Source organism: Festucalex cinctus, chromosome 5, assembly GCF_051991245.1.
Source record: "Festucalex cinctus isolate MCC-2025b chromosome 5, RoL_Fcin_1.0, whole genome shotgun sequence".
Taxonomy (NCBI): Eukaryota; Metazoa; Chordata; class Actinopteri; order Syngnathiformes; family Syngnathidae; genus Festucalex; species Festucalex cinctus.
The window spans coordinates 16,649,871-16,671,390 of record NC_135415.1 but is presented as its reverse complement, the minus strand read 5'-3'; the positions used below and the strand labels follow the sequence as shown (position 1 = coordinate 16,671,390).

The 21,520-nt window shown below is 42.1% G+C and overlaps 3 protein-coding genes and 1 long non-coding RNA gene across 5 annotated transcripts in view; 3 read left to right on the top strand and 1 right to left on the bottom strand.

Moving 5' to 3' along the window:
* Positions 1-7,111, top strand: part of pebp4 (phosphatidylethanolamine binding protein 4) — a 54,053-nt gene extending 46,942 nt beyond the window's left edge. The window contains exon 7 of the mRNA XM_077521463.1: positions 5,833-7,111. Coding sequence (XP_077377589.1) covers positions 5,833-5,924 — 92 coding nt within the window. The 3' untranslated portion in view covers positions 5,925-7,111. The remainder of the gene's footprint in view (positions 1-5,832) is intronic.
* A 702-nt stretch (positions 7,112-7,813) lies between these two features.
* Positions 7,814-16,293, top strand: egr3 (early growth response 3). Its single transcript, XM_077521461.1, has 2 exons — positions 7,814-10,155; positions 11,814-16,293. The coding sequence occupies exons 1-2, from the start codon at positions 10,002-10,004 to the stop codon at positions 12,887-12,889; spliced, it is 1,230 nt and encodes a 409-aa protein (XP_077377587.1). The 5' UTR covers positions 7,814-10,001; the 3' UTR covers positions 12,890-16,293.
* LOC144018858 (uncharacterized) lies at positions 11,711-18,297 on the bottom strand. The gene is made up of 3 exons (XR_013283546.1): positions 17,522-18,297; positions 17,021-17,137; positions 11,711-13,028 (listed from the first exon to the last, which is right to left on the bottom strand). It is a non-coding gene; the product is annotated as an uncharacterized LOC144018858 (long non-coding RNA).
* The window catches only part of bin3 (bridging integrator 3), a 32,172-nt gene continuing 28,192 nt past the window's right edge, over positions 17,541-21,520 (top strand). For both annotated transcript variants that reach the window (XR_013283543.1, XM_077521462.1), the window contains exon 1: positions 17,541-17,686. Coding sequence is in view for 1 of the 2 variants with exons in the window: in XM_077521462.1 (XP_077377588.1) it covers positions 17,679-17,686 (8 nt within the window). In the remaining variant the exon portion in view is untranslated. The remainder of the gene's footprint in view (positions 17,687-21,520) is intronic.

Sequence of the window (21,520 nt, the reverse complement as noted above, 5' to 3'; positions counted from 1 at the left end):
TATTTTTTTTTATAAAGGATTTTTTTTTTTTTAAGGCATTGAATGTCTGTCCATTATTTTTTTATTTTTTTTTATCCGATGTGCTAGGGTTTGACGTCAAAAGTTAAGACAATTTGTTTGTGACAGGCAAAATTGATTGACCACACAAAAATGAGTTTAATGGGGTGGATTTAATTGCTGAAAGAAATGAAGTGCATTACATTACATGAGATAATCTCACATTTATCTAATAATAATAATACTGTGATTGGCTGGCAAACAGTTCAGGGTGTACCCCGCCTACTGCCCATAGCCAGCTGGGATAGGCTCCAGCACCCCCCCCCCCAACACCCCCAGCAAGCAGTTCAGAAAATGGATGGATGGATAATAATAAAAACAAAAAATAGTAATCGCCCCCATTGTTAATCAATCAAGGATTTATCAAGATTCATTTCACGACAACTTCACTGAATAATATGGAAGTCCATCAAAAGCATGTATCTACATTTTTATCTGAAGCACAAAAAAATATGTATTCATATTAGCGGCAGACATATTTGCAATAAGAGGTATTTGAACACTTTGAAAATACCTGGAAATCGAATATGAGATGTCTTAAATTATGATTAATTTTTTGAATTGCTGAATAAGATGTCAGAAAATAGAGAAATTGCTCATTGTTGTTTTCCAAAGTAAGAGCTGAGGTTTGCAAATATCTTATTTTGATTCACCACAAATGCTTTTTGACATGCTCTTATACTACAAACCCTCATACATCATTACCGTCGTAAACAGAGGACCTCCTGGAACTAATCAATTGATTACGTCATCTCAACTTATCTGCTGAGATGCATTTGTAGTTGCAGGAGGATTTTTGTCTCGATTTAGTGGTGCACCTGCTACAATTGGACTGGCCTCCACTTGGCTTTGACAAGGTTATCCCCGCACACACACGAGCGGAGGGAATCCCATGTCTCCCCACCTCCTCCGTTAAGTATGTTCACTTATTAGCGTCTGTCCTCCCTCCCATGTGCGGTGACACAGAGCGCATTTGTCAGGCCCGTGACATTAATTGATGTGATTTACAATGGGAGAGCATTTAGTCGTGGGTGGGAGACTCCTAATGATCATTTTCCACTTCCAGCAGCGCAGTCATTGACTCAATTTGATTGCAAATATGTTGTCCCTTTTTTCTTTTCATCTGGGGCCACGTCTTTAGTTAATACAGGGGGGCGCCGCCGCCGTGTGGAATGGTAGCGGTCTGCTGTGTCTCCTGCGTTCAAGTTATAAATGTGGGTCAGTGACCTGACGGAGACAGTTGGCTTGTCGTACAAGACGCTGCGGGGGGGGGGGGGGGGGGGGGGGGGATGCGCTCTTGGCTCCGGGCACCACGAAGAGATCATAGGGAATCCCCCGTGCCAGGGTGGGGGTGGGGGGCAATGGGCACCGTGGCCCTTGTGATGCTTGTTAGCCACTTGGCAAGCGCTCAACATGTGCCACTGGGTTTGTGAAGGGATGTAATGCCGTAAGGGGGCCTTGTAGTGTTTTCAGGGGCTCGGCATCAGCATGGCTGGCTGAGAAGGAAGGTTGAGAATGACAATGACAGTTCGCTGTGAACAAAGTATGAACCTGATGATCATACGGCGTGAATGAGTGGATCACAGCGCGGCGGCTGCATGGTGTTGCTCATCTTGCCTTCTCGAGCCCACACTGCCAGCTCAGCACACTCCACAGTAATTGAAGCCATTTGCAATGTTGCAGTGTGGTAATGGGCAGATCCATGTCTACCACCCACCCACAGCCTCTACCATTAATCAGCGCGCCGTGCAGTCACACAAGCCAGGATTTTTGGCTTCTACAGAAGCCAGGAGGCGACGCTCTTAAAGAACATTTTGGCGTTTTGACTGTGTTTTTTTTTTTCTTATATATTTGTCAGGTAAAAGTTTCACTGGTACTCATATTTGTAATTTAATTAAAACAACTATAGTTAGAAATATGATTTAACTGCAAAAATATTAAGGATCCTTTTTTTTTTGTATTTCCCCCCCTTATTATATTTAATTAAAATATCTTTCTAAATGTTCTGACCATCTTTTAATGCCAATGGCATTATAATTTAATATTTATTTATATCATTATTGTATGTAACAGAATAACAAACTTCAGAATAGTTACCATAGCTGTCTTGGTGTTGGACTTCTTGACGGTATAGGAGTTGAGGATGAACAGCACCTCTGCTGGTTGTATCCAAGTAGTGCACTCTTATTTTGCCTTATTTCACAACTTGATTCTTCAACAATTTTACACAATTTGATTATTATGCCCATCTCCGTTTAGAAAACTAGGAACTAGATCTGTTACTTTGTGTATTATAATCAATTGATAATCTTTACATTATAGATTGTTATCAGATAAATTACCACTACAAATGGGAGCAATCCTTGTCATAGGTACTGAGTCCCAAAACAAAACCAAAAAAAAGCCACAGTTGCTTCCACTTTCTTGCGGTAACAGATGACATCCAACTCTGGTCAGGTGATCTTGATGTCTTACCCTTGTCTACTACGTGTGTGATTTGCATTTGGTGGCTATAATTAGCCTAACGGCATTAAAAAAAAAAAAAAAAACATTTCGATTTGAAGACAGTCATTGGGGATTTCATGAGGAACAGCTGCACAATCTCAGACAACCATTTGCTACAGAAATTCTAGTTTTGATTGATATTGTCTGAGAAGTATGATTTTTCTCTGCTGCCCAATTCTTGCTTTTGTGCAAAAACGACACAAAGGACCCACAAATTGCTCTGCATGGTTAAAATGTAGAATCATCACGAATATCATACAATTAAAAACAAAATTAAAACAGTCACATCTTATTAATAAAGGTCTCCTCCTGCACAATGTCCAGGTCTGTAGTGCATGTGAGAAAATAAGATAAAAGTATCTCTGCTCCAACAACTATTCTGGTTGATCTGACATTTTGATTTGACGTGAAGATTTTGAGTATTTGAGGGCCACTATGGGGTGTTTAAATGGGGACAGCACACATGGTTAACCTGCCACATCCCAGCTTTCAGAATCAGAAAGAAGCGTGACAGAGACAAAAGAGGAGGCAGGAAGACGCTTGACCACCTTGATGTCCCACTATCTGTCCTTTCCATGAGCGTTTAGATGGGAGTGGTGGAAACATGTTCTCCGCACTCTAAACACACGAGAGTCTATTTTAAGATCACTTGTAGCAGCCAGTGATAGCACAAGATACCGAAAGTTGGGATGGATAGCCAAGCTTACATGTTTGTCATTCGACAGCAATCTTCTCTGCTGCATTCTGCATCAACACGCGTCAAAAGTGTTTATGCATGTCAATAGAGTCAAATCTGCCACTTGACTCATGAATTATGTCCTTCCCATATTGTCTTCTGAGGGTAAGGGACCTTGTTCAACACTTGTAGGGGGATTTAGGCATCTGTGGGGGTGGTGCATTATCTCCCATGGACGCATGTGTTAGAGGTCGTGCCCCATCTTTCAGGGGGGTCACTGGACTCCATTGCCCTTACATGATGATCACAGCCCTTTCTGTCAGCTCATCTTATTCACACACACCGGCAGAACAGCCATTTTTATTCCTGATCTGGGCGAGTTCACAACCTACATTAACAGATTTGTACTGTACAGGTCGAGATAATCATAAATTGATCTTTAACAATTTGCCAGATTGATTAATTTAATATTATCTCAAAAGATATCTGGTTGGGGAAAAACAAAACAAAACACGTCATTGTTTGTTGCCCATCCCTAGTTTCAGTCGTTTAACAATACACCAGTGAAGACATATAGCACCCAAATACAGCTGCTGTTGATGATGATTGTCTTTATGGATGATAACAGATACTTGAAAATCACAGCCACGAGTCGGACATGCTTCAGATATGAATGGCTGGCCGAGTCTGAATCTTTCCCAGATGTACATTTGAGATGCTGGCGGATGTGGACCGTGTCTCCCTGATGGTGAAAACAGCCGCAAACGACAGAGGCAACAAAGAGGTTGTCCTCGGTAACATTTGTATCCGAGGCAGAGTCGGACTGGACTGTGAAACTATTCTCTCTACAGATTTGGACCTCTTCAATCGTTGGCTCACTTAGTATAAGATTCTTTTCCAATGCTGTCCAGCTGCTTTTTTAATTATTCCAAATGGAACTAGTGGAATGTCAGTGATTTCCTGAATTCTGACAGGATTTTCTCTTACGTACATAAGAAGATGAACTCATATAGGTATCTCTGTGTTGTATATATTTGTAGGGTTGGCTGCCACAGAATGGCAACTGTGAATTTGTCATTTTTTCCTGTTACACTGCTGGGAATTTAGGTTGTCCAAAATCTTAAGCCGTGATATTGTCATACCAGCCGGATGGCCGTCTGGTGTTTGTTTAAAAGGAGAGGGAAAGGAGAAAAAAAAAAAAAAGAAGTGCAGGCGACTGAATCATATCATCTTGCCAATGCGTCCTTGCGTTCCCACCTCCATCATTACAGCAACATGTTTTATTTTCAGCAGTGCTGTTCTCTGTGACTCACAGCTCACTTAGGCCTCGGATGCCTTAAGCGCAGATGACAAATACAACACGGATTGCGTTACCATTGTAGTGAATGTTTGCGGAACAATGATGGTGTTTGACCACAATCCATTCCATGACGCTGGTTGATCGATTTTTGGTCGTTTTTCAAAATGAAATTTTCCATTGAGATTAATGTGTCACCGTCATAAAAATTTTACTTAAGCGGAAATCAGACGTTTTGTTTTTTTTTCTTTAGACTATTGGGGCTGCATAGAATTTATTGTAAACACAGTATTCTGATTAATCTTATTATGGAATATGTATTAATAGCAAAATCCAGGGGTCGGCCATGTTGTCACTGTGATTGGATGTTGCCTGAGCCCTGATCAACTGCGGTGTAATTTCCAGTCGGCAGCAGGTGGCAAAATGGCCGCCCCTTTTGACTGATTTATGTGGGTGGATTTTGCTGCTTAATTCATATTCCACAAAGGCAATATTCATCAGAATGCCACGTTTAGGCTAGTGCGGGTGCCATATGACATACCGTAAAGAAAATTTGGCATGTTGACTTCCTCTGTAATTGTACAGGCATTTTTAACTAATATACTGACATTTTTAAGACTCATACAACTATAAAATACTCTGAACGTTCTCTTTAAGTGAAAAATGAGGTGGGTAGGGTACTCGCACATTTTATTTTTAACTGTAGGACAAGTATAAAATTAAATCAAATGCTAATGAAATGTAAACGTAGCATACACCATCAGTTAGCAGTCTACATCTTGGGTCAGTGCTGCTCCTTGTCAAGCACAACAAATGGGTGTCGAATGCACTACACCAATTGCAGAGGATCTGAATCAAAGTCCTGTGTCCACAAAAGTCAATATCATCTCCAGAATGCGGACACAAACGGCAAGTAGAAAGCCTACGAAAGTACTAAATGTCACAGCCACACTTCTGCTCAGTCACTTAAACGCACTGTAATGTTATAAGGCTTAGACGCCACGGGAGACTTTTATTGCTTGAGTACACTTCCACTTCATGCTAACTTCCTGTGGACATTTATCTTCTAATCCATGTTTTTCTTCTCTTACAACTGTTCTTCGTTGAGAAAAGGTGTTGCATTTAAAAAAACAAAAACAAAAAAAAACTCTAATTCTGGTTGAAATGAGGTGTAGAATGGTGCTTGAATGGTCAGATGATGTTATGGCATAAATTTCCTCAGGATTTTGGTAGAACTCCATTTGACGTACCAAATCAAGCATATGTAAATGCTTTTATGTTTCTGTTTGTCTGTCAGGTCGTTGGGATCTGAAGGCCTTCGTCACTAGTCTTAATCTGGGAGAACCTGTGGCCATGGTGCAATTCCTCACAAAACACTACAAAGACTGAAGATGCTCGCAGAGGTGTCCTGGGCCTTTGTGGTGATGCGCAATCAACTGGAGTTGCAATTACAATTGCACGAGTTCTTTCAAACTTATGAGTCGGTCACATCTGTTTATCGTTGCATAACAGTAATGTTTCCTCTTTGTGTTTTCCCTCTTGCTGGGTTTTGATGATCACATGGTCTTGTTTGAGATTTGGGGAATAGGCTTTGGTCTGGCTGGGGATTTCTTATTAGTTTCCGAACACTGTCGACAAGGAAAGGAAAAGGGCCTCTGATATCACAAGCCGGTGTGGAAAGAGTTGCTTCTAAATCAGGGGCGGAAACACGTCAGGGCCAAAAAAAAAAAAAAAAAAAAGGAAGTAGGAGGTGAAACGGAGACCGCAGCACACAACCGGATGCTGCAGTGGAACTAAAAGTGACAGGGTAGCAAAGTGGGGAGGGGCTTTGTGGACTTGGGTTTATTTGGTGAAGGGGACTTACCATGTGTTGTGTATTTTTGTTTACATATTTCCACTTGCCACTCTCAATTGGAAATATTAGATCAACTTCTCGATAGACCTTGATTGATTTCCTGAGGCAAAATCCCCTCCATCTAAAACGTGTCCTTGACTTTGACACAGTGAACCCGTTTTGAACTTTGGAGAGTTACATAAGAGATCCACCTGGCGGGTCAACTTTCAACCCTTTCACTTGCAGATACTTTTACGACTTCTTTGTAGCGGGTGGGTCAGAGTAACCCAAGGATGAGTATCGGTTTCTAACCAGCATCTCCCCTTTGGGACGGGCTTGTATCAATACCCCAGATGTCTGGATTTCCATCAAGGACTTTGATGTTGTGATGATCAATCTTTGGTTGGTCCTTTGATTGACCCTAGTTTGGTGTCTCCTCCAGTGGTCCAGGCAGGAGTAGGTAATGTTCCTTTGGTGGATAAGCCAGCCTTGGTAAACCCTTGTGTGCCCTCCTGATGAACCCTCCGAGATCATTGATCAATTTGTCCCGCATCTGCTTTGTTTGCTTCCCGGACTTAGTAGTCAAAGCGCCGCAAACAAAACAACTGTTTAGTATCCATCACATGGTACATCGTTCTCCACCTTTATTCCACCTATCAAACATTTTCACAGTTGGCAAGTCGGCTATCATTCCAAACGCATTGTGTAACATGCCAAGTGGAAGAGAATTATCACCCCCCCCCCCCCCATAGAAAAAAAAAACACCTACTTGGAATGCATCAGCAATTCAAAGCAATGCCAAGATTTTGACTTTAAAAATAAAAACAGCGCTTTGCTTCATTCATATCGTGACATGATGCTGCCAGAAACGACTGGATTTGTCACTCGGCTTCCTCGACTGTTTTATTTTTACTTCCAAATGTCAGCAGTGTTGACAGACTGACAGCTGTCGTTCGACGATACACGCGCAACCCTTGAGAATATTGCAACTGTATTTAATATCTCCGTAATATATTCAAACTTACATGAATTAAAATGGATTTATTTAATCAATTCCATTGCCTAACAGAGACAAAAGTGATCTAATAATCGCAGACGTTTCTTTCTCACTGTTGAAGAAGAGCTTGGTTGATTTCACTGGAGGATTGGCAACTTAAAGATGACAAACATGCTTTATTGTGACGCCATTATTGACCTGTATTGACGGTACCGGGGGGATTTTAATGTTGTCTTGGGGGTAAATTCACTCACGTTAATTTTTGTTTGCTTTAATCAACATTAAACACTGAATAATGCAATGTCGGCTTTGACTTCTTCTGTTACGGTGTCTCCTCTGGCTGTGTTTGTGACATCAACACTTGCCTCTCGTTGCATGAAATGGAATATGAAATACGCTGACGCGTTTGGTAAATACAAGAGTTAAACAAATTTTAGTACCGTAATTCCTCAAATTGTAACATCTTGCCCTAAAAGGAGCAAATATTTTTATTTTGTTGAAGTGCCACTAATGGCACCTTTTTATTTGAATGATGGTTAAAAAGTAAAAATGATAACATCGCAGTATTATCAATCTTCCACTAGCAGCGAGAACCAGTTTGAGCCTTCCTTCTTGAGGCTTGGAAACAGAAAAGGTGATTTGACTATATAGTCCCGGGTTTTCCATGAGCTGTATTGGGTGACTGCTTCCATGGAAGCCCCGTGTGCAAATGAGCCGGGACTCCGCAGTCAAACACGGTAGTGGACGCGCATCACACGTGATGCTGTGTTGGAAATCGGCTTCACAACAGCTCCGGGTTAGGTGTACCGGCTGAGCGAGCCAACTTTCCAAGCAAATGATCGCTCAGAGTCCCGTCTCCTGATGGAGGAAGATATGGGCAGCACACGGACAGAGGGCTTGCTCTCATTCGTTTGCATTGATAAACACAACCCCGCTCTTCTATCAAGTTTCCTCAAATAGTGGCCCTAAAATAAACGCCTCTCCCCAAATAGATGCTTCCTCTTAGGGAACTCTGCTGGTAACCAAAATGGCAGCAACTGCCAGGGCATGTAAAGTACGGACTTGTGCTGTATATGAATGGACTAACAATGACGACATTTGTAATGTATCATCTATGATATGATTAATGCAATATCAAGACACCAATATCCTTGTAACTGAATCTAAAAGCATCACTGATTTTGCTGATCAAGTAGCCAGCCTGGGACAGGGATGCTGCTGCTCGTGGAACTGCTAATCATCACACACGTGGCAGAGTCACACTTTGTATAGGCCCCCAAAACAGAATGATTCAGACCAACCTACACGCTCTCTTTACACACTCATGAGAAGCTATTATTAGTTTCTTCGGTCTGAATATTTACTTTTTTTTTTCTTTTTTTTTCATTCCTGTAGTGAGTATTTTTTGTTTTGTTTGTGTGAGTGCAAAAGCAAAACATTCTATCTCAAGTCTAAAATAAAATATGTACAGTATGGCCCTGACGTTGACACTGTTTATAATCTATATGCAGTGTCATAAAAAGAGAAGTTGTTGTATTTTTAACTTCTGTTTCCTTCCCACAACTTTGCTTGGCAAAATCGGCGCCGTGACGTTTTGTCTACAGTCATCTTGTCTGCGGCTTGAGATCACTTTTCCACTACTACGACTTTACCCGGAACGTGTCCATATTGGGCAGAAGGAGGCAGGGAGGGGGTGTGACCGGACGGCTCCTTATTTGGAGTTTCCACGTTGTGGCGGTCACGTGGGCCGACCTAACCCCGGCAGCCAAAGCGAGCAAGTGAGACTTTGCTGCAATGTTGACAAACCGATATGTGCGTCAGCCGGCGCTGTCTGTGCATGTTGCTTTCTTTTTTTGTAGCTATACGCTCTACTTACGTCGTTAAAAGTATCAAATAAGTGTGGAAGAACAAGAAATCCATGCGATTTCACACTGCTGTATATTTTGTGTTGCAGTTGATACTCCACATCCATTGCCTTATTTAAATAAATAAAGAGGGAAGGGGAAATGTTTTGTAATAAGTCTGTTTTTATTGCACCAATTCATCAACATGGTTATAACTTTTATACTCAAGCACGATGTCAACACGCAAACTCCACGCAGGATTGAAACCCGCAACCTCAGTATACTGTTGTGGCGTTGTGATAACCACTCGTGCCACCCGATTACTTCCCGTAGCCATTTCCTTTCTTCCACTTGCAGTTTCCACGGGTCTGGCTGACGCGCGGGGAGCCTGACTCCGAGCTCTCTGTCCTTATATGGGCATCTACGTCACGCCAAGGTTCCAGCCCACTATTAATGCCGCCACACTGAAGTCCCCGAGCCAGCTCCAATAGAGCAAGTACACCGCCACCACTCGTGTTTTCTTATTTTTTTGCACAGTCTACACTGGAACCACAAGCAGCCCACAAAAGGCATCCACGCCGGTCCCGAGTCATAACACAATAGTCGCGGGGGGACGCGGACGCCTCAGGAAGGAGATTTAAAAAAAAAAAAAAAAAAAGCAAAAACTTCGGACTGCACCAGGAGCCGGTACCGCCGCCGGACCTCGACTCCTCGCACCTGACTCCCGGAGGGGGGGATACTACGCGCACGACGGCCCCCCTCTCACCCATGCCGGAGTGACTGGCAGTGCTATGACCGGGAAAGTGGCGGACAAGCTTCCTCTTACCATGAGCAGTCTAATAAACAACATCCCCGACAGCCTGTACCCAGAAGAGGACGTCCCCACGTCGATGAACATTTTCACGAGCACGGAATCTATTAACCACTACTCGCAAATGAACACGGGTAAGAACAAGTGACGTTTCTTCTTCTTCTTGTTTTTGAACTGAAGTCTTTTTTTTTTTATTTTTGAAATGAGCGAAGGAAGTGAGCGAGAAGTTTGTGAAGGAGCACCTGTTAGCGCGCCGCTCCTCGCTCACATTCCGCCGCTCGGTACTCGAGTGTGACTCGCGCGCCGGCCCCCGGCAACAACACATACCCATATAGGCTGTATTTATATTATTTATGATTTACTGAATAAATATAGTTGCAGATTATTTGTTTAAATCAATAAAAAAAATAAAAGCAGATTTCGAAATAATAAAGCAAAAATGTCAATTTATACACACCGCTGATGACAATTAAGGGGCGCACACGTGACTGTCTAAATAAATTGTAAACGCAATTTAAAATCAAGCTATTATTGACAGAATTCCTCAAACACAAGCGCTATTATTTGACGAGATCATTCCTCGTATAAGAAAGCCCGACAAGACTGCACGCGGGCCCGCGCGACACCTTATGTGCACGAAAACCGCAAGGCCCCGTTCTCACCTTAATCCAGATTATGTCTTTTATTTCCTATTAATTCCGTCGCCGTCAATCGGGCGGTTGGCAGGAAATCAATCGGCAACAAATGTGTGTGCATCTTCATCTCCGCGCTGCACACAAGTCATGCACGTCAGGATTTTCATATTTACTCCCACCTGAAATTGTGCTTAAAAATAAATGCAACATCTCGAAAAAAATATGTCTATAAACACACGCAGTCTTTCGCCTATAAAAGAAAAATCTCATACGCCTACATCCTTATCATGAATGTTATAATGAACAAATTATAAGAACGTTAGACATTTTTATGTTGTCATGAAAAAATATACAGGAGGAAATTTGGAAAATTATAAAATTGCTTGTAGACAGCAGGTGTGTTCTCTTAGATCCTATAAAATAAATACTTCCCCTAATAAAATCTCTGTATGATCCATATTCCTTTTTAAAAACCTCACAAATAGAATGAAGCATCAAGCTAAATTAAAGCATTTAAAATAACAAATGTGTTATCAATATTACACACTTGCCATGCTCAAGAATTTATCCAAATTCCTGTAATTACAAAGAGTGACTTTAAAAATCAATCCTGCATGTATGTGCATTTTGTGTGTGAAAATAACTCCTCATATTTTATAATTGTGTCTTTTATGGCATCTTCGACATAGTTTTCAGGTTGAGGCGTGAGATTCGGTGCAATTCATGTTAAAATCTGCTGAAGCTCATTCAAGTCCTTCACACTTGTCCTCGATCCTGTACAGATGTGTGTGTGCGTGTAAAATAAGTGAGCCTGCGTCCTCCCCCCTGTCAGGAAGTCAGATGATGTTGCCATTGAGTTTGGCTGCCCTCCTGAGGGACACAATGGCTGGATCAAAGGGGGTGTTTAGGTTGTGATTTATGAGGGCTTGCGGGATCGCAGAGGGACAGTCGCCACTGCTTTAGACGCACAACTCACTCGCTCGGCACTCGCCTTTCCGTATGAAACTTTTAAGATTTTCCTTCAGGACGGGGACAAATCCATTTGGACTATCACTTTGACTTCAAAACATCTTGATTTTAATTGGTGTTACTTGCACTTAGTAATGCTTAAGGAGCTCATGTGGATTACTTCTTCCTTTTGTTTTGTTCTAACCTAGATAATATCATGGATATAGGCATGGGAAGCGAGAAAGCCGGTGCGGAGATCCAGTACGGGTCCGGCTTCCCGTCCAACCGCAGCGGGCAGACGGTCACCTACTTGGGCAAGTTCGCCTTTGACACGCCCCCCTCGGGCGGCATCGGCGGCTCGGGCTGGTGCTCGGACAACAACATCATCAGCCTGGTCAGCGCCGGGATCCTGGGGGTCTCGCCGTCGACCGGCACGGTCGGCGCCCAGGCGCCGTCTTCGGCGGCCGGCATGGGGGGGCAGAACAACTCGGACATGGAGCAGGTGTACGGCCCGCCGCTGCCTGCCTACTCCACGTGCGGCGAGCTATACCAGGACCAGGTGTCGTTCCACCACAGTCCCGCCACCAGCACGGCTCTGGCGTACCCCGCCAACGACTACCACGCCACGTCCAAGGCCTCCATGGACGGCGGGCTTTTCTCCATGATCCCCGACTACAACCTGTTCCACCACCAGGGGGACGTGGGCGTGATGGAGCACAAGCCCTTTCAGACTATGGACCCCATCCGGGTCAACCCGCCGCCCATCACGCCCCTGGAAACCATCCGGGCGTTCAAAGACAAGCAGCAGGTGCACCCGGGTTTCATGGGCGGCCAGCAGCACGGCCCCTCGCACCACCCGCCCCCGCAGACCCTGACGCTCAAACCCATCCGACCGCGCAAGTACCCCAACCGGCCCAGCAAGACGCCGGTCCACGAGCGGCCGCACGCCTGCCCGGCTGAGAACTGCGACCGGCGCTTCTCGCGCTCGGACGAGCTGACGCGCCACCTGCGCATCCACACGGGCCACAAGCCCTTCCAGTGCCGGATATGCATGCGCTCCTTCAGCCGCAGCGACCACCTGACCACGCACATCCGCACGCACACCGGCGAGAAGCCCTTCTCCTGCGAGTTCTGCGGGCGCAAGTTCGCCCGCAGCGACGAGCGCAAGAGACACGCCAAGGTTCACCTGAAACAGAAAGACAAGAAGGCCAACGACAAAGGCAACGGGGTGGTCGGCGGCCACGGGTCCCCGCCCGGCTCCTGCCCCGCCATGGGGCCCTCGTGACCATCGCTCACCTGCACGTTGACCCGAGTCAGACCCTTACGCGGACTGGAAAGCAACAGGTGACTCGTCCTCGCTCCGTCTGTTTTGAGATGGAAGCAGGCTGCAGTGCCAACGTAAGAGAATCTTTAGTACATTCCGCCTAAAAAAATAAAAAATAAATAAATAAATAAAAAAAGGCCGCCGTGCATCGACGCTGGTTTGCCCTGGTTCCACTTTTGTACATTTCTTAGCTGAGAGCAAGCCAGAATCTTTCACAACTATCGAAACAAAGTAAATAATGAGAGAGGAGCAAAGTGAAAAGGGTGAGTTGTCTGAGATGTATGCATTCATTTTACTAGGCTGTTGAAAAGTGCAATTGGTTGTGTTTGTGTACTGTCATGGACACCTTATTAGTGGCACTTGTCTTTTTTGTTTTTTGTTACTGTGTGGTGTTTTCTTTTTTAATTCTATTTGAATGTTGTTTTCTCCAATGAATGTGCCAAATGTATTGTGGATACTCAGCCAACCTTGTTGTTCATTTTTTTTTTTTGTGCCTGATATTTGCCAAACATGACATGAGTGAGATTTGCTTCCACACGGAGTTCAAAGAAAGGCCAGACTGCAAACTATCTCCCATTCGAGTTTGACGAAATCGAAATATCCACGGAATGGTTCATGGATCGTGCTGTTACATGGCTGCAAGCCAATATGTTATTTATCACTGTCACGTGAAGAAAAAATATCTCCAAATTTTGGGTTAAAAAAAGTGTTTCTTTTAGGATACATGCTTTCCATTAGACAGTATTTTTTTATTATTATTTCAAATGGTGGCTTTCTCTAACACTGTTCTCCAATTACTTTACATTGTCTTGTAATGGAGAGAGGACAACAAATATGAGATGCTGCAGGATTCCTTGTTCTTGGCAGTATTTGCATACTCTTAAAAAAAAAAAAACTGGCTTGAGAATCCAAATGATGGGCAGCTAACACAAGAAAAAAAATCAATATCCAAATAATTTAAGTGAAAACCGAGCCAACAAAGGACTTACTTGCATTTTGTACCATATAAGTGGTTATATTTCAATGCAAAATATGTAAATAGAAAAATCTACATTAATTAAAGGAGAATCTTTGGACTGAATGCTTGTGAAGAATATGGTTAACAGTTAATTAAAAGATTTCATTTAAAAGTAGAAATAAAAAAATAAAAATAAAAAAACAGATTTGCACCTTCCATGAAGTGGTCATCCCTTAAAATGATTGCATAGTCTCTTGAACTTATGCGTAAAGCCAACAGTGGTTTTATGTTGACCATTGTGCTGAAAGGAGGTTAAAAAAAAAAAAAGTCTTCTTCCAGCAAACAATACGCACATTTGGGACAAAAGATACACTGCAGCTCTCCCCCCAAATTGGTTTATATGACCAGTCATCAAATTGACCCTTTCTGACTTATGTTATGAAACAAATTAATTCAATCAACGTCATCTACTCAGAAATGAAAAGTCACGTCTGAATCCAACGTCAGTTGTCAAAAAGCCACGAGATGTCAACTAATCTTCCGCGCGAGTGATACGAGGTTATTTCATTACTCTTAATGTGCATTTTGGGACTAATAATAACCACCTTCATGTGGCAAGACTGTTTCTCATTTGATTTTATTAGAATCCTTACTTCTAGAACTTGATTGATGAAATTATCTATCTTCTCAAGAATCATAGTTTGGCTGGCAGATTTATTTATTTTTTTTGGAGAGGAATCGATTGTGCTTGTTAAATGAGGTCTATTGTATCTCAGAGAGACTTTCCTACATATTATCAAGTATGGCTGGTGGATAGAGAAGTTGGGCTAAAAAGTGATTTGCGGACGAGAGCAAAAAGGCTGAAAAGAGTGTTGTAACAGAGAACACGTTGTAGTAGAAGCGTCACTCGTGCTGGAACCAGTTTTTCACTGCTGAGCTTCCTGGCCAGTGTCCTGACTTTCCAATTATTTTGGCCTCACAGAGTCTTTTCTCAACTCATCTACATGGATAAATGAACAGGCAGCCAGAGAATTGAACTATACATCAAGCGGCCCAATTGAAATCTGTCACATCAGATTGTTGGCCAGAGTTCCCTTTGATGAAAGGTCATGTAGCAGCAATTCCCATGCAGTAAGCACAAAGCAATATATGTGATTAGATAGAGAAAGTATTTATGTTAAATGTAATATTGATGTTTTGAGCATTAGCCAGTGAGGGTGGGGAGCGTTTTATATATATATATATATATATATATATATATATATATATATATATATATATATATATATATATATATGAAAGGCCACACTAAATTCTTGACAAAAATGAGTTATCAATGAACAAAATATTTATTTATATTCTGAGCATTTGTGGATTACATGGAGCTTTTTAATGTTTTATTAGAATTACATAGCCTGGATCAAATGTGTTCATAGGTCATGGGTTCCCCATCCCTGTTATAGATTTTGGAATATTTTTTACCAAAAAATAAAAAATAAAAAAATCTATTCTTGAATTGACACTTGCTTAGTGAGAATGGATGTGTTTAATTATATAGTGACTGCGGCCTCCTCGGCGTTGCATTGTGTGGAGGAATGCGGCACGTTTTTTGTTTTTTTTCTCTCTCTCTCTATGACTAAATGAAGCCATGTAATTACAACCTCACATATTCAATATGTCATTGGTCACATCCTCTTGACTGTACGTTTGTCATTTTTTGTTTTTTGTGTATGTGTGTGTAATGAACAGATGGATTCAGGCTCTCCTCTTTCCCACCCCCTCCTTAAACAGTTTGGTGGTAGCAGGAAAATAATCCTCCAGTGTTGAATCCTATAGATTTTTTGTTTGTTTGGTTGTTTTGTTTGCAGAATATTAAACAATCCCTTCTCCGAGAACAATAACATTTATATTTTTACAAAACCGGAGGGTGGAATATGCCTCATCTTCCTTCTCGGCTCCACGTTGGACGCAATCCAACATCAGCAGCCATTTTGGTGCCAAACTGGGTTGCAGGGTTGGCTGATCAAAAACAATATGCGATGAAAACTCCAAATCACAGAAAGAAGAAGAAGGAAAAAAAAAAAAGTGACCTCAGTCTGCTTGCGAGCGGAAGGCAGCCGTATGCTAATGTTTGTGTTTTAATTGTCCGACTGGGCTTGTGTGTAGATAGTTCAGGCTGCTCACGGGGTGGCTTCAGGGATATTGTGGTTAGCTGGGGCAGTGTTTCTCAAAATGTGGTAACCCCCCAAAAGGTCTGCGAGCAAATTAGTGCTGGGATTTTTTTTTAGGACTTACCAATTTCAAACCTGCACAACCTTTGAAGTTCAGCCAGTCCACTTGCATACTGTTGGGAGTAGTTACCATTGGTTTTGGAGGAGTAGGTGGTAAGCAGTGCTTTCCCTGGGGGGGGGGGGGGGGGGGGGGGGGGGGGGGTGGTTGAGAAATACTGATCTAGGGCAACACTACGGTGTTCACACGCGCACTGTTTTTTCCGTTGTGTTGTGTTTCCTTTTCATGGCAGTATATCCTCATGTTTGCATGTGCACGGAAACGTTCCCAAGCGCTGCCTGCCCGATGCTGTGGGCGGTGTTCATTTCTTTATTATGCATGAAAATACAACGGGTGGGAATAATGGGATACGAACCATTCCAAGATGGACAATTTGAGACGCACACTGGGATAACTTCCGTTATTTTATTTTTATTTTGTTTTGTTTTTTTAAAGAAAAACAAGAGGTCTTGTTTGAAATGTTGTGGATGTCTTTGGACTATTTTCATGTTTCTATTACCTTACAATAAGGTCCTTTTATGACAAGCTGAATATTGAAATGAATTTTACTCTATCCTTGTTTACTTGTCATGCAAATGTTTTGTCATTTCTATGTAAGTACTTGAATAAAGAAAGATACCACATACTGAACATTTGGTCCACTATTAATCCCATTTCTGTACCACCTATCCTATTCCTCATTGGGGTCAAAGGGCACAAATATGTGTCAGTAAGGTTCCAGGACTAGTGTGACATATTTAAACTCAACTTTATTGGCCAATTATGTTAAAACGGAAGAAATTTATCTTGGTAGTTTGAGCCAAACCAAATCCAAACTACATGTTTTCCCCTTCTAAGTAACCCACCTCGTGGATCACTTTCCAGCCTTTGGGCACTCCTAGAACTGGAAGGATTTCCCCCAAGATCTCCCACAGCGCCGTTGTCCACGTCTTCAAAACAGGTCCCCTGATGACCCCCTTGAACTTGGGGAAAAAAGGGGTGAGAAAAACACAGAACCAGTTCTGGTGAGTAGGGAGATTGCCAGCATGGCAATGCCAGAACTGCCAGATGCTCAAAGCACCGTGAGCAGGTGCACTCTTTCCAACACTATCGCCTCTTCTCATGCACTGAATGAACCAAACGCAACAGGGTGTAGTCATAGTCGTTGACTGTTGGGTTGATTGACTGGTCCACATTGAACGAGAAATCTCAGTTTGGGTTTGAAATTTATCTTTAGTGACATTAAGTCCTGGAACTTTTTTTAACACACTATTTAGTCAAACAACCATATACAGTTTTGCACAAAAACAAAATAAAAAAACGACTCGTATAATGTTAATAATTAAAGGTTATTTGGGTGAACTTACAAGTTGTCGCTGTGTTAAGTGTGCTTCTCTCGGAGGAAACGCAAGCGGTTGATTATCCAACTTCCTGTTCGATGTCCGGTCGTTTGGCAGAAAGGGATGCGTTCCTGGGAAGAAAACACAGTAACTCAATGAAACTGGATTAAAAGTTCAAGCAAATATGAGCTGGTAAGTCGCCTTTTTACTCCCTAACACAAATTATTCAGTTGTGGACAGTCTGAAACGATACATTTGAGCCGAGCTTCGGCTATTTCCTGGTAGCTTTAACAACTTCAGGCTAAGTTAGCGCTAGCTTCTATGAAAGCCATGCACACCGTTTAAATATTCACGACGTAACGGACATTCTGTTAGTAGCTGTCGTGTAAATAGTGTGAACCCCGAGAGTGTAACATCCGTGAAACTTTTTTATTAATTATTTTTTGTATCAACCGTGTAAAAAGCTCGTGCTGAGGGTGCTAAGCTAACTGTGTTGCTACGAAGACTTAACGCTGGAATAAGCCTGCACACGTTTAAGTTTATACATTTCAATTTTATGTTTTTATATTCGGTGCTTAGCATTATTCTGACCGTTATAAAAGAGTTCGATTTAACAAGCATGTTATGTTTGTCGTCAGCAAGACCCTGTTAGAGGGCTCTCGTCTGTTTACAGTTCGTACAACTTTTTCCAGGTTAGCACCTTCGTCACAGAAGCATTGCTTATGTTCCAAAAAATATTTTTTTTTATATCACTGGGTCATCTTAATATTTTTCTCACTCATAAAAAGTAGGAACGACCTTGAGTTGTGGGATGTTTTATTGACTGAAAATAATTTTAAAGCGATGTAAATAAAGTTGGGGCTGTGGGGAAAGGAAGTAGATGCATTGGTATCCGGTACAAAGTAAAAGTTTAGAAAATCTACACAATTTGCGGCACACCTGCATAATTGTTTAGTGAGATGATGTATCCAAATATACTGTACATCAAACTATGTCAGTAGATTTAAAGACTGTAAAGTAAATGCATTAATTTGAAGAGTTCAAACACAAAAACAGACATCCTCATGAAATGAGTTTTTTGTTTATTCAGACGGTGAGTGTATATTTTTGCAGTGACCGCCAACTAAGCTCGCATTCCTTCCTTTACACGGTGAAAACAAACGGCATATTTTACTTTTGGCTACCATACAGACAAGGCAGATTGGTAATGTCGTCAAACGACATTTCATCACATTTTGAAATAAAAAGAATCCTGACAAATCAAATTACAACGATCCAAAATCCAATGCTTTTAATGAGCAGAGAGCTTCCTTTCACCTAGTCCACATGTGTTAAGATCCGGTCCTCAAGGGCCCTAGTCCTGCAGGTTTTGGATATTTTCCTTCTTCAACACAGCTGATTGATGATAATCTCATCAGCAAGCACTGCAGCAACCTGATAACGAGCCTGTTAATTGGAATCAGCTTCACTTTGAGTAGGGAAATCTATAAAACCTGCAGGGCTCTGGCCCTCGAGGACCGCGTTTTGCCACCTCTGACCTAGGCTTTTATCTGCATTACCGGCCTAACCGTTACCCTCAAAGCACGGTTATCAGTCAGTAATGCGCACGTTGCGTCTTATCAAATATAGCAATTGTGTCTTCTACTTATTTAAATGTAGTCCAGAATTTGTACTTGTAGTATTTGCGCAATTCACAGCAAATTAGCACTAGCAGGAGAGTTGCCGGTCACAGCCAAATATCCACTTATCTTATTTTATCATCCATTTTTCTGCTCAACAGTTCCAGGATGTTATGTGCATGACAGTATATTCTCCACCCCGACTGGCTATCACGGCACAGTGGCTTGTATTTAAATTTTTCCACTCGAGTCAATCAGTGAAGATCTTTTCCATCACCCAGCAGTAATATGCCTATTTGCGGATTTGTGTAGCTCTAATAATCATGTCGTGTGATTAGTGAGTGGGGGAACCGAACCATAAGAGATCAACTACAAAGGAACAACTACCAGCTGTTCATTAAAAGTTCAAGGGCAGCTTGGAAAAAGGTAATTTGAGTCGGAAATGTAATTGTTAATGACTTTAAAAGTGTGAAGGGGGACAGAGAGGAGCTATTCACAAAACTCTGGGGTACCTACCCTCAACTATACTCCTGATCAGGTGTCATTCGATATTGGCAGTGAGTTATATTTCGGTAGGAACCTTCCTTTTCCTTCTCATTTGTTCCACCCATTAATATGAGGAGGTCTTGCATGAATAGTAGTAACAATGTATATTATCTAATAAGTTATAGGACTTAAGGGTTTTGGTAGGTAGCAGTTCCACTAAATTACTGTATGCCCAAGCAAATCATGTAACATTCTTGTTATTTCATTTTATTTAGTTTAATCAAATTAGGCCAAAGGGGAAAAAAAATCCAACCATGGGCATATGTTAATTAGAATGGATCCGAGCCAAACAAAGTTGATTGCCATTCATGAACGCAACTTTATAGATACAATGGGATAACGTTATGACCCTTTACAACCTCGTACATCTGCACACATATTCACTTTTTATGACACTTGGCACATTGTTGGTGTAAAACGGAAGGAGGACGGCTATCGAGCAATCAAGTGACATGGCGTCATTCGGTTCAGTCGGCGTCAATGGCTGGCAAGCGAAGCTTGGGCCAGCACGCACGGCCAAACACAAGGTCAAGAGTGGGGTGCCACGTCCGTGAAAAGGGGTCTTTATGGACTCTGCTGAGGGCTGCATTCCAGCACAGGCTGCACACTTGCTCCTATGACGTGACAGCTTTGACTTTGGGGTCACCGGCGGAACAATTCCGCTTCCCAACATCTTCAACCGGGACTCTGTGGTGGTTGCAAGAGATGAGGTCGCCATTGGCTCTTCCAGCCCGTGCATAATACCCCAGAAAACTGTTATGTCTTTGTTCATGCCTACGTGCTTTTTGGATGGTGGTGACGTCGTGCCTGTTTCAGTAAATGTTGAGTGCGCACTTTGAGCACATTGACAGCTCAGTTAAAGGACCAAACCGAATCCCATTGAGTTCTCATGATGCTCTGATCACATCAACAATACTAGAAACTTTTACACTGCCTGTAAAATTGGGCATTTTCATCACTTTTTTTTCTGGCACCAGCACAGAATTAAGAGTTAGAATTTTTTTTTTTTATGGAGACGGTAGTCGTTAATGTTTTTGGATTTTTTATTGTTTGTTTGTTTGTGACTTTGCATATAAATTCCACCATGTGAAAGGAGCAACAACAGTTTCATTATCTCAACATCAGTTGCATTTTGTATTAATTTAGTTAAGGTAAAAGATACGGGCTAATAATAAAAAAAAAAAAAAAATCCCCATTGTGGTAGACTAGTTACCGATCCCTAAATTAAAATGACACCCAATTGGACTAATTGACATCAACATAATACACTACTCATTAAAGTAATAACTGTTACCGTAATATTGATAGAATAAATACAGGCGCTTTCCTTGTTGCCTCACCTTACGGGAAATTGTCATGCTGTGCCAAAATAAACCTTTTCATTTATCAATCATTGAGCAGTCATTTGGCATTGTTGCTTTACATACTTTGCCTCATTGGCTGTGTTGTTTAAAAAAAATATAAATAAATAAATAATAATAAAATATTTTTCGTTTTTATTGAGCTGTCATCAAATGGAGATCTCCTACCTCACACGTGATATTGCATTCAGTCCTGGTTGCACAACCCGGCCCTCCATCACACCCTCTCGTTTCCATCTCATTAGACTACACACCTTTCTTTTGACGCAGCTGCTGCCTTACCATGCTGTCAGACACAACTGTCCATCACGTAGCTTAGATTTCAGCCCATTAGCGCCGTATCAACGACAACCCGGCAACTAGCGCTTTGGTAAGGCACTGTTGGCTTCACAAAGCACTCTGATGCCACCGAGATACCTATTAAAGCTCGGGCTCAGGTTTTGAAATGGGGATAAAAGTGTGTGTGTTTTAACTAAGGACGAATAGTGTTCTTTTGTCAA

What these genes read in the sequence shown, in the direction of transcription:
- egr3 (XM_077521461.1), top strand. Translation starts at nt 10,002, where the DNA reads ATGACCGGGAAAGTGGCGGACAAGCTTCCTCTTACCATGAGCAGTCTA. An exon ending in CTACTCGCAAATGAACACGG is followed by an intron (nt 10,156 to 11,813) that starts GTAAGAACAAGT and finishes GTTCTAACCTAG; the next exon opens with ATAATATCATGGATATAGGC.